At 41.3% G+C, this 16,362-nt stretch overlaps 1 protein-coding gene across 2 annotated transcripts in view; it reads left to right on the plus strand.

Annotated features, from left to right (window-relative positions):
* LMBR1 (limb development membrane protein 1) overlaps window positions 1-16,362 on the plus strand; it is a 135,937-nt gene that overhangs the window by 116,638 nt on the left and 2,937 nt on the right. For both annotated transcript variants that reach the window (XM_018046643.1, XM_013963627.2), the window contains exon 16: window positions 14,098-14,259. In XM_018046643.1, the coding sequence (XP_017902132.1) occupies window positions 14,098-14,259 (162 nt within the window). The remainder of the gene's footprint in view (window positions 1-14,097; window positions 14,260-16,362) is intronic.

The following is a 16,362-nucleotide window of genomic DNA, read 5'->3' on the forward strand; positions in this document are numbered from 1 at the left end:
TCTGCGTGCAGCGTTTAGGACATGTGTGTGCAGCGAGGACCTCGTGTGCTGTTGAGTTTTCCATTTTACTCAGCTGCACAGGGACTTTAGTCGTGCTGAAGGAAATAAATGCCACACATACCTGCTTGTAACTCTTACAGTACTCTGTAGGGTTAGGAATATGATAGGAACTCAGAAATCCTGCAAAATGGGACTCATACCACAACAGCAAGTACAGAAATAAAGAATTTCTAATTAAATCTATTTGGCACAGCCAGACACTAATACACCCATGCACGGTTTGGAGGATATAGTGTGAAGCCTGTTAAACACATTTTAACAGCTTTATTGAAATAAATGGACTGGCGTGTCGTACACTGTGCTCATCTAAAGTGTGCTGTTTGGTAGGTTTTGCCTTACTGTGTATGGCTGTGAGTCTGTCACTGCAGTCAGGGCGGCGAGCAGGCCTGTCTCCCTCAGATGCTTCCTTCTGGCCCTGGACAGTCCCTCCTTCACACCGCCCCCCACCTCCCCGACCCCAGTGTCCCCAGGCAACCACTGGCCTTTCTGTCACAGTAAAAGCAGTTCACATTTCCTAGAACTTTTTGTGAGTAAAATCACTTGCTATGAACTATTTTTGTTTCTTTAACTCATTGTATTTAAGGTTAATCCATCTTGTATGTGCCAGTAGCTCATTTTCTTTTATTGCCGTGTTTGTATGTATCACAGTTTGTTTTTCTGTTCACCCATTGAAGGACATTTGGGTTGTTTACAGCGTCTAGCTACTATTATAAATGAAGCTGCCATGGACATTCACACCTAAAGTCTCTGTATGAATTTAGACTCATTTCTCTTGGGTAGTAACTGTTACTAGGAATGGGATGCCTGGGTGTGCACTTCAGTTTTAAAGGAGTGGCCAGACTGTTGCAAAGTGCTCATGCTGTTTTTTATGTCTCCATCGCAAGTGCATGAAAACTCTGGTTCCTCTGCATCTTTACGAATACTTGGTACAGTCAGTCAGTTTAATGTCAGCCCTCCTAATAGGTGTATAGTGAATTTAACTTGAATTTCCCAGATGACTAATGTGCTCATTTGTCGTCTGTATATTTTCTTTGATGAAATATTTATTTAGATCTTTGGCTCATTTTAAAAATTAGGGTGATTTTCATATTGTTGAGTTTTTTGTGCTATTTGCATATTCTGGATAAAGGTTCTTTCTCAAGATATGTGATTTGAAAATATTTTCCGCATTCAGTGGCTTGTCTTTTTATTCTTTTACCAATATTTTAGAAAGTACAGACAGTCTTAATTTGATGAAATCAGATTTACCAAATTTTCTTTTATGGATTGTGCTTTTGGTGTCATATATACTAAGTCTTCCTCTAACCAGGGTCACAAAGATTATCCCTTGTGTTTTCTTCTAAAAGCTTTATACTTAGGTCTATGACCTATTTTGAGTTAATTTCTGTATAAAGTATGAGGTATGAATTGAACTTTATTTCTTGGCATCTGGTAACCAATCATTGAAGCACCACTGCTTGAGAACTCTCTTCCGCTCAGTTGCCTCTGACACTTCGTTGGGAACCAGTTGTCCATCTGAGTGAGTGTGGGTCTCTTTCTGCACTCAGCTGTGTTCTGTTGGTGCCCTTGTCTTTGCACTGGTGCTGCACCGTCTGGGTTAGTGTGGGGTGGTGATGAGGCAGGAAGACGTGGCACTGAAAGGGGAGCTGCCCTGGTCGGTAGGTGCCCAGCACGCTGCTGGAGAAGAGTGGAGACGTAGCTCCAGAGAGAGTGAAGGGGCAGAGCCAAAACAAAACAGCGCCCAGCTGTGGATGTGACTGGTGATGGAAGTAAAATCCGATGCTGTAAAGAACAGTATTGCTTAGGAACTGGAAATGTTAGGTCCATGAGTCAAGGCAAATTGGAAGTGGTCAAACAGGAGAAGGCAAGAGTGAATATCAGTATTTTAGGAATCAGTGAACTAAAATGGACTGAAATGGGTGACTATAACTCAGGTGACCATTTATCTACTACTGTGGGCAAGAATCCCTTAGAAGCAATTGAGTAGCCATCATGGTCAACAGAAGAGTCCGAAATGCAGTACTTGGATACAGTCTCAAAAATGACATAATGATCTCTGTTCATTTCCAAAGCAAACCACTCAATATCACAGTTATCCAAGTCTATGCCCCAACCAGTAACGCTGAAGAAGCTGAAGTTGAATGGTTCTCTGAAGGCCTACAAGACCTTCTAGAACTAACGCCCAAAAAAGATGTCCTTTTCATCATGGGGGACTGGAATGCAAAAGTAGGAAGTCAAGAGATACCTGGAGTAACAGGGAAATTTGGCCTTGGAGTACAAAACAAAGCAGGTCAAAGGCTAACAGAATTTTGCGAAGAGAACACGCTGGTCATAGCAAACACCCTTTTCCAGCAACACAAGAGAAGACTCTACACATGGACATCACCAGATGGCCAACACCAAAATCAGATTGATTATATTCTTTGCAGCCAGAGATGGAGAAGCTCTATACAGTCAACAAAAATAAGACCAGGAGCTGACTGTGACTCAGATCATGAACTCCTTATTACCAAATTCAGACTTAAATTGAAGAAAGTAGGGAACACCACTAGGCCATTCAGGTATGACCTAAGTCACATCCCTTACGATTATACAGTGGAAGTGACAGATAGATTCAAGGGATTAGATCTGATAGAGCGCCTGAAGAACTGTGGACGGAGGTTCATGACATCGTACAGGAGGCAGTGATCAAGACCATCCCCAAGAAAAAGAAATGCAAAAAGGCAAAATGGTTGTCTGAGGACGCCTTACAAATAGCTGAGAAAAGAAAAGAAGCAAAAGGCAAAGGAGAAACGGAAGATATACCCATTTGAATGCAGAGTTCCAAAGAATAGCAAGGAGAGATAAGAAAGCCTTCCTCAGTGGTCACTGCAAAGAACTAGAGGAAAACAATTGAATGGGAAAGACTAGAGATCTCTTCAAGAAAATTAGAGATACCAAGGGAACATTTTATGCAAAGATGAGCTCCATAAAGGACAGAAATGGTTTGGACCTAGCAGAAACAGAAGATATTAAGAAGAGGTGGCAAAAATACACAGAAGAACTGTACAAATAAGATCTTAATGACCCAGATAACTGTGATGGTGTGATCACTCACCTAGAACCAGACATCTTGGAGTCCAAAGTCAAGTGGGCCTTAGGAAGCATCACTACGAACAAAGCTAGTGGAGGTGATGGAATTCCAGTTGAGCTGTTTCAAATCCTGAAAGATGATGCTGTGAAAGTGCTGCACTCAATATGCCAGGAAATTTGGAAAACTCAGCAGTGGCCACAGGACTGGAAAAGGTCAGTTTTCATTCCAATCCCAAAGAAAGGCAATGCCAAAAAGAATGTTCAAACTGCCGGACAATTGCATTCATGTCACATGCTAGCAAAGTAATGCTCAAAATTCTCCAAGCCAGGCTTCAACAGTACATGAACTGTGAAATTCCAGATGTTCAAGCTGGATTTAGAAAAGGCAGAGGAACCAGAGATCAAATTGCCAACATTCATTGGATCATCAAAAACGCAAGAGTTCCAGAAAAACATCTACTTCTGCTTTATTGACTACTCCAAAGCCTTTGACTGTGTGGATCATAACAAACTGTGGAAAATTCTGAAAGAGATGGGAACACCAGACCACTGACCACTTATGCGCTGCAGTTTATGGGGTCGCAGAGAGTCAGGCATGACTGAGCGACTGCAGTGGAACTGGTGATGAGACCTGAAACCAGGTGCTGAGAGACCTTCAGCTTGTTCTTTTTCTTAGAGTGGTTTCAGTTATTCAAAGGCCTTTTCCATTCCTATATAACTTTCAAAAATAGCTTGTCATTTTTCAAATAACTGTCTGTTAGGATTTTGATTTGGATTGTGTTTAGTCTATAGAAGAAATTGGAGAGGATTAACATCTCTACAGTATCGAGTCTTTCAGCCCCTGAACACTCTGTACCTATTTAGTTCTCTGATTTGTCTTCACCAGTTTTTGTAGCTTTTTGTTTACGTCTTGCGCATTTGATGTTTTTGTGAATGGTGTTTTTAAAAAGTTTAGTTTCCAATAGTTCCTTTGTAGTACATAGAAATGCAGTTGATTTCTCTATATTGATCTTTTTTGGCATTGCTCAGCTCATTTATTAGTTTTGTTGAATCTGTTTTATAGGGTTCAGGGAATGTTTCACTTGGATGTTTGTGGTTCTGTGAATAAAGGCAGCTTTCCTTCTTCCTTTCCAGTAGAGATGCTTCACCTCCTTTTCTTGTCTGTTGCATTGTGTAGAGCCTCCAGTACAGTGTTGAATAGAAGTGATGAGGGCAGATATTCTTGACTTGTTCCTCGTAGTGGGAAAGCATTCTGGTTTTTGCCACTAACTGTTATTAGCTGTAGTTTTCGTTAGTTTGTTTTGGTAGACACCTTTTACAGGTTGAGGAAGCTCCCTTCTTGTCGTGCTTAGCTGGAGTTCTTATCAGGATCGGATGTTGGATTTTGTTAGATGCTTTTCTTCCGCTGTTGAGATAGTCATTTTCTTTTTTAGTCATTGGTGCCGTGTTCTTTTTTTTGTTTCATTTTGTTTTCCTGTTTCATTTTGAATAGCGTCTGTTAATCGTGTGTTCACGTCTACTGATCTTTTCTTTTGCAGTGTCTAATCTGTCATTAGTTCCATCTCGTGTGTTCGTCATGTCTTGCCTTGTAATTTTTCTCGGCAGAAGGTTAATTTAGGTCTGTTCTATATCTCTCATGTCCCTGTCTAACAGGTTCAGTCTCCTAACTCCTGGTGTGTGAGAAGCACAGCTACAACTGTCCTGATGCCCTGCTAGCCACTCTGTCACCTGTGTCGTCTCTGGGTTGGTTGCTTTTCCACAAGCCAGTGTGTTCGGCAGTTCCCAGCTGAATGCTCAAGAGTCCTCTGTCTCCCTCCTAGGTTCCCACCCTGTGCAGCTGTCTAGCCACTGTGCTGTCCCAAGCTCCAGCTGCACCTCTTTACCTCGGTGAGGTGGCTGGATTCTGTCCCTGTTCTTTCCGCTCTGCATTCAGGGAGCCCTCTTTAGGTAGGAGCTGTGGCAGACAGAGGACCGCTTGGCTTGTTTCTCATCTCTTGGCATCACTGACCTTCATTGCTAGATGTCCAGGGTCTTGAATCCCACAAGTGTGCATATCTTGTCCAGTTTTTTGATTAATGAAAGTGTGAGAGGCTGTCTCCTTTATTTAGCTTTGGTTGGACTCTGATGTCAACGAACATATTTCTAATTGATGTACTATAATGAAAACTTGTTTGCAGAGTAAGACTGGTCAGATTTAAAGTCTTTCCTTTAACAACATTGTCCTCCATTACCCCTAAAAAGTGGGACCTCTTGTTAGTTTTAGAATTTATTTTTGTGTGTGAATAAATAAAACAATTTACAGTGAGCTTATTTACATTAGTCCTGAAATTAATGATGTTCATGATTAATTATGGATTTTATTATGTTATATTCAAGTCACATCTAATTTTTGACACTGTGTAGGTAAATTTTATATCAAAAGCCTGGTTTTAGAGAAGGGAATTTAAAAATCTAGTCAAGATAATAATTTATACTACTATGGGAATTCGGAGAGGGGAAAATGTGTTAATCCCAATATTTTATCAGAGAACATTCAATTTATAAATTTGCTTTCTATAGCAAAATGTATATGCTCTTTTTGGCAGTCTTTCATTAAAGCCGTGGATATACATGGCAGCCATTTGTATGATATGCCAGCAGACATGATTTATTGAGAAAGTTACTTTAATGGTCCTTTTAGTGTGTCAAGCTTTATATATTCTCTCACAACTTCTCGCTAGTTAAGGAACATGAATATGCTTGCTAAAAGTCAAAGTTGACTCAGGTGGGCTAACAAACGTAAATTCTCTTGACTCATATTGCAGGTGGAGTAATCAGGTCTTTCTTGAAGTGAGGTTTTGTACCTTAGTTCTTTTAAAGGTATGGATAAAAAAAAGATCTTTATTCAAGAAACTATGCATGAGACATTTTCAGTTTAATCCTAGTGCAGGGAGCTGATTTTGCGGTCTATTGTGAAGAATATTTTCAGTTCAGTTCAGTTCAGTCGCTCAGTCGTGTCCGACTCTTTGCGACCTCATGAATCGCAGCATGCCAGGCCTCCCTGTCCATCACCATCTCCCGGAGTTCACTCAGACTCATGTCCATCGAGTCGGTGATGCCATCCAGCCATCTCATCCTCGGTCGTCCCCTTCTCCTCCTGCCCCCAATCCCTCCCAGCATCAGAGTCTTTTCCAGTGAGTCAACTCTTCTCATGAGGTGGCCAAAGTCCTGGAGTTTCAGCTTTAGCATCAGTCCTTCCAAAGAAATCCCAGGGCTGATCTCCTTTAGAATGGACTGGTTGGATCTCCTTGCAGTCCAAGGGACTCTCAAGAGTCTTCTCCAACACCACAGTTCAAAAGCATCAATTCTTTGGCACTCAGCTTTCTTCACAGTCCAACTCTCGCATCCATACATGACCACTGCAAAAACCATAGCCTTGACTAGACGGACCTTTGTTGGCAAAGTAATGTCTCTGCTTTTCAATATGCTATCTAGGTTAGTCATAACTTTTCTTCCAAGGAGTAAGAGTCTTTTAATTTCATGGCTGCAGTCACCATCTGCAGTGATTTTGGAGCCCAAAAAATTAAAGTCTGCCACTGTTTCCACTGTTTCTATTTCCCATGAAGTGATGGGACCAGATGCCATGATCTTCCTTCGTTTTCTGAATGTTGAGCTTTAAGCCAACTTTTTCATTCTCCTCTTTCACCTTCATCAAGAGGCTCTTTAGTTCCTCTTCGCTTTCTGCCATAAGGGTGGTGTCATCTGCATATCTGAAGTTATTGATATTTCTCTTGGCAGTCTTGATTCCAGCTTGTGTTTCATCCAGCCTGGCATTTCACATGATGTACTCTGCATATAAGTTCAATAAGCAAGGTGACAATATATAGCCTTGATGTACTCCTGTCCCAATTTTGAACCAGTCTGTTGTTCCATGTCAAGGAGAGTTCAATAACATTAAATAATTAAAATTATCTTATGGCTAGTAGTATTTTTACATTTGCTGCCTTAGTACCTTTTTATCTTTCAGAAATAGAGATTTTGAAGTGTTTTACATTTGTACAAGTCTTATTAACATGTTATTCACCCAGGGGATTTTTGCAGAAATTTGTGCCTGTGGCTGACTATTTGTTATGTAAGTGAATAGTGAAACACTTTAATCAACGTTTGGGTAACAAAAGATATATTAATACATCTCTGGTCAATAAGTTGTTAAAACTTTTAAGTATTGCTGTTTTCTCTTAAGTGTTGGTATTAATAAAGAAGTATACTAGTCCAAATGGACATTATAGTTCAGTCACCCAGTTGTGTCCATCTTTTTGCAACCCCACGAACTGTAGCATGCCAGGCCTCCCTCCTGTATATATGTGTGTGTGTGTGTGTATGTATGTGTATATGTATATATGTGTGGTGTATTTATATATACTTATATAGGCTATTCCATCCAAAAGCAGAATACACATTCTTTTCAAGTGCCCAAGGAACAGTTTCCAGAATAGATCACATGCTAAGCCTCAAAACAAGTCTTGGTAAATTTATGAAAATTGAAATCATATTAAGCATCGTTTCTAACAGCAATGCTTTGAAACTAGAAAGCAACTACAATCTTTAAAAAATTCCTGAGACTTCCCTGGTTTGTCCAGTGGCTAAGAATCCATGCTTCCACTGCAGGGGGCATAGTTTTGATTCCTGCTTGAGACCCCACATGCTGTGTGGTGTAGCCAAAAGATAAATTCTCTGAATCACCTTTGCAGAGAAAATAAAAGTGTATAAAAAACAAAAAACTTCCCAGAGTACAAACATATGGAGCCCAAGCAACATGTTCCTAAGCAACCAATGGGTTACTGATGAAATCAAAGGAGAAATTTTAAAATACCTGTAGACAAAACAGTGAGCCAAAATCTATGGGATTCAGGAAAAGCAATTCTAAGAGGGACATTTATAGTGATACAGGCCCACCTCAGGAAACAAGAAAATTTTCAAATAAAGAATCTTATAGAGAAAGGAGAGCAAACAAAAAACAAAATTAGTAGAAGGAAACAGTCATGAAAAATTAGAGCAAAAATAAATAAAATGAAACTTAAAAAAAAAAGAAAATAGAAATCAATGAAATTGAGAGCTGGTGTTTTGAAAAGAAACAAAATTGGTGAACCTTTACTCAGACTGATTATGGAAAAAATGTGAGGGCCCAAATATCAGAAATTATAAAGAAGACATTACAACCTACACCACAGAACTACAAAGGATCATAAGAGATTACTAAGAAGAACTGTATGCCGCAATAAAATGGACAACCTAAAAGAAGTGGACAAGTTCCTAGGGATGTACAGTCTCCCAGGACTGAACCAGGAAGATACAGAAAATACGTACCGATAGATACTAGTAATGAAATAGAAACAGAAATGAAAACTCCAACAAACACAAGCCCAGGACCAGACGGCTTCACAGGTGAATTCTAACAAACATTTGGAGAAGAGTTAACACCTGCCCTTTTCAAACATTCCAAACAGTTGCTTAGGAAGGCACACTGCCACCCTGGTATCCCTGGTATTAGAATCAGACAAAGATATCCCACACACAAAAATTATTGTCCAATATCACTTGAGTCAGCATGTGCAAAAATCCTCAACAAAATTTTAGCAAAGTGAATTCAACAGTACATTAAAAGGATCGCACACTGTGATCAAGTGGGATTTATTCCAGGGATGCAAGCAAGGATGGTTAAATATCTGCAAATCAATGTGATATATCAAATTAAGAAACTTGAAGTATGCAAATCATATGATTATCTCAGTAGATACAGAAAAATCTGACAAAATTCAGCATCCATTTATGATAAAAAGTCTGCCCAAATTGGGTAGAGGGAACATACCTCAACATAATAAAGGCAGTATATGATAAACCCACAACTGACATCAAACTCAGTGTTGAAAAGTTGAAAGCATTTCATTAAAGATCAGGAACAAGATAAGGATGCCCACTCCTGCCACTTTTATTCAACACACTATGTGAAAACCTAGCCACAGCAGTGAGACGAGAAAAAATAACTAAAAGGAACCTAAATTAGAGAAAAAGTAAAACCATCCTGTTTCAGATGACATATACTAATAGAATCCTACAAACACTGCCAGAAAACCACTAGAGCTTATCAATGAACTCCATAAAGTTCCAGGATGTAATGTTAATATATAGCAATCAGTAGACAGAAATCTGTTGCATATCTCCACACTAAAACCAATCAGAAAAATTAATTTAAAAAATAATCCCATTTACTATTGTATCAAAAAGAGCAAAATACCTGAGTATTTCTAAATAAGGAGATTAAAGAGCCATGCTCAGAAAACTATGACGTTGATGAAAGAAATTGAAAGCAACAAAAACAGATGAAGGGAAATACAGTGTTCATGGATTGGAAGAATTAACACTGTTAAAATGACCATACTACCAAAGAGAATCTACAGATTCAGTACAGTCAAAATACCAATGCATTTTTCACAAAACTAGAACAAATAATTCTAAACTTCATGTGGAACTATACAAAAGATACTGAAGTACCAGAACAGTTTTGAGAAAGAAGATTAAGGAGGTCAGTGTGCCCTGATTTTAAACTATACCACAATACTACATCCATCAGAACAGCATGGTACTGGCACAAAAATAGACATATATGTCAATGGAGCAGAATAGAAAGCCCAGAAATGAATCCATCCACCTATGGTCAATTAATCTGTGACAGAGGAGGCGAGAATACACAATGAGGAAAAGAAAGCCTCTTCAGTAGATGATGTTGAAAAAACTGGACAGCTGCATGCAGAAGAGACTGATCCATGCTCTCACATCATGCACGAAAGTAAACGCAACACAGGCTAGAGATGCAAGTGCCAGACCTGAAGCCGCAAACTTCCAGAGGAAGGCGCAGGCAGCGTGCTTGCCAGCATTGGAAACAGGGAGACCTGTTTCCTCAGGCAGGGGGAACAAAAGCAAAAATAAGCACATGGGACTACATCAAACTAAAAAGCTTTTCACAATGAAGGAAACTCAACAAAATGAAAAGGCTGCCCACTGAATGGAAAAGATGTTTGCAAATGATATATCCAATAAGGAGTTAATATCCAAAATATCCAAAGGATCAATGCCAAGAAACCAAACACCCCAGTCCAAAAATGGACAGATTTAAATAGACATTTCTCCAAAGAAGACATACAGATGGTCAAAAGACACATAAAAAGATGCTCAACATCATTAATTATTAGAGAAATGCACATCAAAATTACACTGAGGCATCACCTCACACTGGCCAGAATGGCCATCATCAAACAGTGTGGAGAGAAAGGAACCCTCCTGCTCCATTGATGGGAATGTTGATTGGTGCAGCCATTGTGGAGAACAGTATGGAAGTTCCCTAAAAAACTAAAAATAGAGCTACCGTATGATCTAGCAGTCTTACTCCTGGGTACTTTTCTGAAGAAAATGAAATCCCTAATTAGAAAGTAAATATGTACCCCTGTGTTGATTGCAGCATTATTTACAGTAGTCAAGATTCAGAAGCAGCCTCAGTACCCGTGAAAAGATGAATGGATAGAGATGTGGTACATGTACACACACACACACACACACACATGCACGCACACACACACACACACACACACACACATTACTCAGGCGTAAAAGACTAACATATTGCCGTTTGTGACAACATGGGTAGACCTAGAGGGTATTATGCTTGATAAAATAGGTCAGAGAATGACAAATACTATGTGATTTCACTTACATATGAACTCTAGAAGACAAAAATGAACAGCGAAAAAGAATCAGAGTTACAGATACAGAGAGCAGACAGATGGTTTCCGGGGCTAGGTGGTGAGTGGAAGAAGGAAATAGGTGCAGGAGATATTTGCAAAGCTCACAGGATCTCAAATGCACAGTGTGGGGAATATAGTCGGTAACTAGATGGTGACCACTTTGAGATGCACAGAAATAGCAAACCACAGCGTCACACCATGGGAACTTACGCAGTGTTTTCAGTTGATGACACTTCAAAGCAAACTCCTAGGAAGAAAGCTCAGATGTGTGGTTACCAGAGGCAGGAGGTAGAAGAGGGGGAATTGGGTGAAGGTCATCCGCAGGTACAAATGTCCAGTTATGAGATGACTTGTAGGAACGTGATGTGCAGCCTGACGAATATAATTATTTGCTGTGTGTTACATAGGAAAGTTGTTAAGGGAATAAATCCTAAGAGTTTTCATCAGATGGAAAAAAATTTTGAAACTTTTAAAATTTGTATCTGTTGGAGGTGATGCATATTCACTGATCTTAATAATCATTTCATGGTGTATGTGAGTTAAAACATGCTGTACATGTTAAACTCATGCAGTGATATGTAAATTATATTTCAATAAAACTGGAAAAGAAATAAGTACATTTTACAGTTAAATTATTACTGTGACAAAATCCTCAGACATTTTAGAAAAGTGTTTATTTAAGACTTCTTTTTGTCTATTAGAAGATTTTCAGAATTGAAGAGCTTTTGGGGTACTTAGCTGATATTATATTTCTAAAACGTTAAATTCTGAACAACAGTGTCTTTTGGAACTTGCTCCTATAATCTCTGATGTTTCGTCTGAAGCCTCAGTGCCTCCATAGTAACACCAGGCTTCTGGGTTTCTGTCTGAAGCCAACCTGAGGTGTCTGTGGCCAGAGCCTCTAACAAGAGGGGTTGCTCTTCTCCTCATGTTTCCCACTGGGTCTTGACCTGACTCTCCAGATACCAGGGTGAGCCCGCTGCAAAGTTCTAGTGAAAGCACCTTTCTGTTGTTGATAACGTACCTTCCAGTCTGACTGTGTGAATTCTCACTTACTGCCCCTGGCTTTCCTCTCATGGGGTGCATGACACAGAGCAAGTTCTGGGTGACGCTGAATTACTAGTTTCCATGTATCAGAGGTTTCCAAAGTGGAGTTGGTTTTCCCATGAATTCACAAAGTAAGTCATTGGGCTGTGTGGAGAAGCTATCAGAACTTGTATTTATTTTTATTGCTATAATTTTTTAAGTCTTAATTTTGTGTATAAAATAATATATAGGTCAGTGAGTATATAGTTTACAAATAAAATACACATGTAATGGGTATATATACTCTGATTTTATTTTTGCTAATGGTGGTGTGTGATCAGACCTTTTTGAGACCAGATCAGACTCGTATAGAGCATCTGGGCGAGGGCTTTTATCCTGGGGTTTGTCCGCTGCTCTGTACACGCCCTTCATGCCGTGCACAGCTGTGTGTGCACGCGTGTGGGTCCCTCCGCGGATGCTCAGGAGTCTTGGGCTCCGAAGATCACAGATGCTTATGTGGGATCCCCAGGCCGTGAAACCACTGAAGTGTGTTTTGGGAGGACTGCTGCTTGTTTACAGATAACTCCCTAGGTTAGATTAAGTGACAGTTCATTTGAAAAGCAATACATATAATTAGACATATGTTCCTTTTAACAAAGTCTTAGTAAGTCTTCACTCAGAGAAACTGCCGCCGGGTCGTTGCCGTGACCTCGTGGTGTGACCTGCGCTGTGCGTGCTGCTAGGGTCTGGCCCCTTCCGCCTTCTCTGAAGCAGTATGTCACTGTACATCCCCGTGAATCTTGTGTTTCCTTAGCCTACTTTGGCAGACTTTTGTCACTCAGATTCCAAGGCGTTGGCCCTGGATGCGTGTGGTCACACGAGGCCTGCTTTCTGACGCCTGCTATTTTCTGTCGTCTGCGTGAGCTGCTTCCGTAGTGTCCAGATAGGAGGTGATGGGACTGCACTGAGTGGGGATGAGAGTTGAGTTTGAAAGTTAGCTGATGAGGCGACGTTGAGTTTAGTCAAAGTTGTTCTTGAAATTCTTAGGCCACCCACAAAATGAAAGGTGCATGTTTTTGGATATACAAGTCCTTAGTGGTTAAAATTTTATATGACCATGATTAGCTCTCCAGTCTCTTCCTTAAAGAACATCAGTAGTCCCGTCATCTCTCACTTGACTGACCATTTGAATGCTGTTTTCACTTACTTATTTACCTTCCAATAGTCAGAAAAATCCTTCCATATGCAAACTTTCCAAGAAGTATTGAGCCTAGGGCACGTGCTCGTTGAATAGAATGACTGTTCAGCCTTTTTTGAAACATAAGGCTTGCTTTTTACATGTCACAGGTGTGTTTAAGTGGTGATGCATGTATAATCCAACCGCACTGCAGCTCAGCACACGCAGCAGCGTGACACTGCGTGTCCGCCTTGGCCGCTCACTCCACAGGGCCGCAGCATGCAGTTCACACATGAACGTGTGTGTTCTTCCCCTTGGAAAGGAACCACTCTGTCTGTTTACTTGTTAAGTGGGAAGTTTTAAGTATGTGCAAGGCATCGCTCTGGGTTCTGGGATCATAGGGCTGAAAACAACAGAGTCCCTATTCTTATAATTCTGCGGGAAAGTGGGCAGTAACTGAGCCACAAAAGAAAAGAAACATTCAGATAGTGTGTGCCTCGAAGAAACATTTTCAGGGTGGAGGACCTTGGCAGGTCAGCTGTTCAGGGTAGAGGAGACAGGTGGCCTCTTGGAGGAGGTGGCGTGTGAGCAGGGCCCTGCAGGGAGGTGGGACGAGGGTTGGTGCGGGAGGGGGTTTGTCAGTGTCTCTTCCACACAACTCTCATTCCCTGTTTCGGGGAATGGGCCGCACCCAGCTTCCACACAGGAGCAGCACAGCGGGTTTCTTGTGGACGTGGGGAAATGCTGAGCGAATGGCCCGTTGCAGCTTCGCTGCTCGCCACCGCCAGAGACTGACGGGGACAGCTGCTTAGGCTGACTGGGGTTGGCCGCAGGGTCATGACTGTGTGGTAGCCCAGGATTCCCACTCACAGAAATGAGGAAGGCCGTGGAATTTGACCTGATTTGTACTTTATCTTGGTAAATATAATTTATATAAATATATTGTACCTGATTTATTAAGGGCTGTTTTGTTTATTTTAACAGGAATCACTAGATTCGATCTGCTTGGAGACTTCGGAAGGTTTAATTGGCTGGGAAATTTCTACATTGTGCTATCCTACAATCTGCTGTTTGCCATTGTGACCACCTTGTGTCTGGTCAGAAAGTTCACCTCTGCTGTGCGAGAAGAGCTTTTCAAGGCCCTAGGTAATCCTGAGGGTTATGGGGACTTTTTCTCTCCTTCTACTTTTTAATAATTTTAACTTTTCAGCTGATTTTAAGTCTTCACCTGTTCATTTTCCGAATGTGTGACCTTCGAGGTCACATTCCTGACCCACTGCTTATTGGTTCTGTACCTGTATAAAATTGCTTCATTAAGCTTTATCTTTCTCATCTATCTATAAAACAGTGATAATATCATCTTCAGAACTGCTGTGAACATTAACTAGAACAGTTCTCGTCAGGGCCTGCGGGAGCCCTGATGCCCGCGAGAGCTCAGGGAGCAGCAGCTCTCCCATGCTGGTGAGGGCAGTGGTGGTGAGCTGAGCGTGAGGTGCAAGGCTCACATTCTGGGGATGATGCCTCTTAGTAGTTTAAGGTTTTTTTTGAGAATTGGATTTTGTAAGTTTCAGGCTGACCCACAATTACACTTCTCTTCATAAGTCAGATAATAATTCGGAATAAAAGCATTAGTGTTTGGCATTAATAAGAGAGAGGGCATTTATTACGTATTCCGTGAGTCATGTGCATTGAGACATGTGCACTGAGCCAGTATTAAAAGCTCATAGATTTGGCCAAGCTAGAGAAGGGGCAGATGGCACCCATGACCATATCCTCATGCTCGCTTCAATGTTAGTGAGAAGCGCATTTCAGGCTTTGTGTTTTGGGAATACCAGGACAATGTAAACTGTCTTGTTTCTAACCCTTCTTGGGTTTAGGGTGTGTAATTTTATAAAAGAGGGGAAGGCAGTGATCCATTGCTAGGAAGTCCTGCCATGAGCCCATTTGCCTGAATTGACACCGTGTGAGCGAGGACTCCGTGCGCCTCTGTGGCTCTGGGCTCTTGCAGAATGCAGTGGGCGGTGGTGCCTTGAGGCCCTGTTCGCACGTACAGGGGTGTCTGCCAGGCAGACCGCAGTAAAGCTTTACACACCACCAAGCTTTCCAATCCTGATGCTTGAAAGGATGACCACTGGGAAGGAAAAAGGACTTCAGATTATCTACTCATGTCTGTTTTACTGTGAATTTATCCTAGGAGAGTGGCTGATGAAATACTGGGCAGAAAGGGAAGAGTTACATCTCATTTCAACTGAAGCCCCAGACACCTTGGGGATTTTAATGCCCAGGTTCCATAATGCTGGTCAGATTAAAATCTGAAGATGAAATGGGAATCAAACAGTCCTCTTAGCCAGATGTTTAGAGTTCCAAGTTCATGTTTTCGCTTGTTGTATCATATTGTAGCCTGTTGTAGCATCAGCAATAGTAGTTACCATAATCTTAGATAAATCCTACTCACCAGCCACTAAAATGAGACTGTGGTGAATAAGTTGCAGTAAATCTGGCATTTGAGTTGGGTGCTTTGGATATCATCTTGCTAAAGGAGTCTTTATCAAAGTAGTAAGACATAATCTAACCGGAGGTGAAGCTTGTGTGTGTTGTGTTGGCTCTTTGACCATAAGAGGCAGTGGTGGTATCAAGAGTCATGTGGAACATCTCATAGGCACAGCTTTCCTAATGCTTTCTGTTACTCTTTGGAGTGCTCTAAGGAGGCAGTGCTTGATAGCTAGAAAAAGATCCTCATTAAGTGTGTATTATGTGTGAATGATCTGAAATCTTAATATGATTTCACTGAGAATCATAATTTGATCAGAAAATATAAAATTTAACCATCTCCTTTCTTTTTCTTCTTTTGTGTGTTGGGGGTGGTGTGGGAGGGCTTTTTCCTCTGCTGCTGTGGGTTGAGAATCACAGAGTCTTTCTCATAGAGCCTCTGGCACATGGCAGCCACTGGGAATTCAGCTGCCGTGATGGTGGAGCCGGTGATGATTTCTACAGAAGAGAGACACTGTAGTTTTTCCGAATAGATAACCTGTGCTCCTGGCCACCACCCCCCCGCCCAGGTTTGAAAAGTAGCTCATCAGAATAATGGCCCCTGAAGGGGCTGAGTCTCCGCGAGAGTTGACCACCTGGTGGCCGTGTGCCTGCCCGCCCGCCCCCCCCACCCCCCCGCAGCCGCCTGAGTTAGCGCGCTGCCCCATGTCCAGGAGGCACCTTTTGTCACTCAGTGGCTCGGTCACTCCTGAAACCAGA

Source organism: Capra hircus, chromosome 4, assembly GCF_001704415.2.
Source record: "Capra hircus breed San Clemente chromosome 4, ASM170441v1, whole genome shotgun sequence".
Classification (NCBI taxonomy): domain Eukaryota; kingdom Metazoa; phylum Chordata; class Mammalia; order Artiodactyla; family Bovidae; genus Capra; species Capra hircus.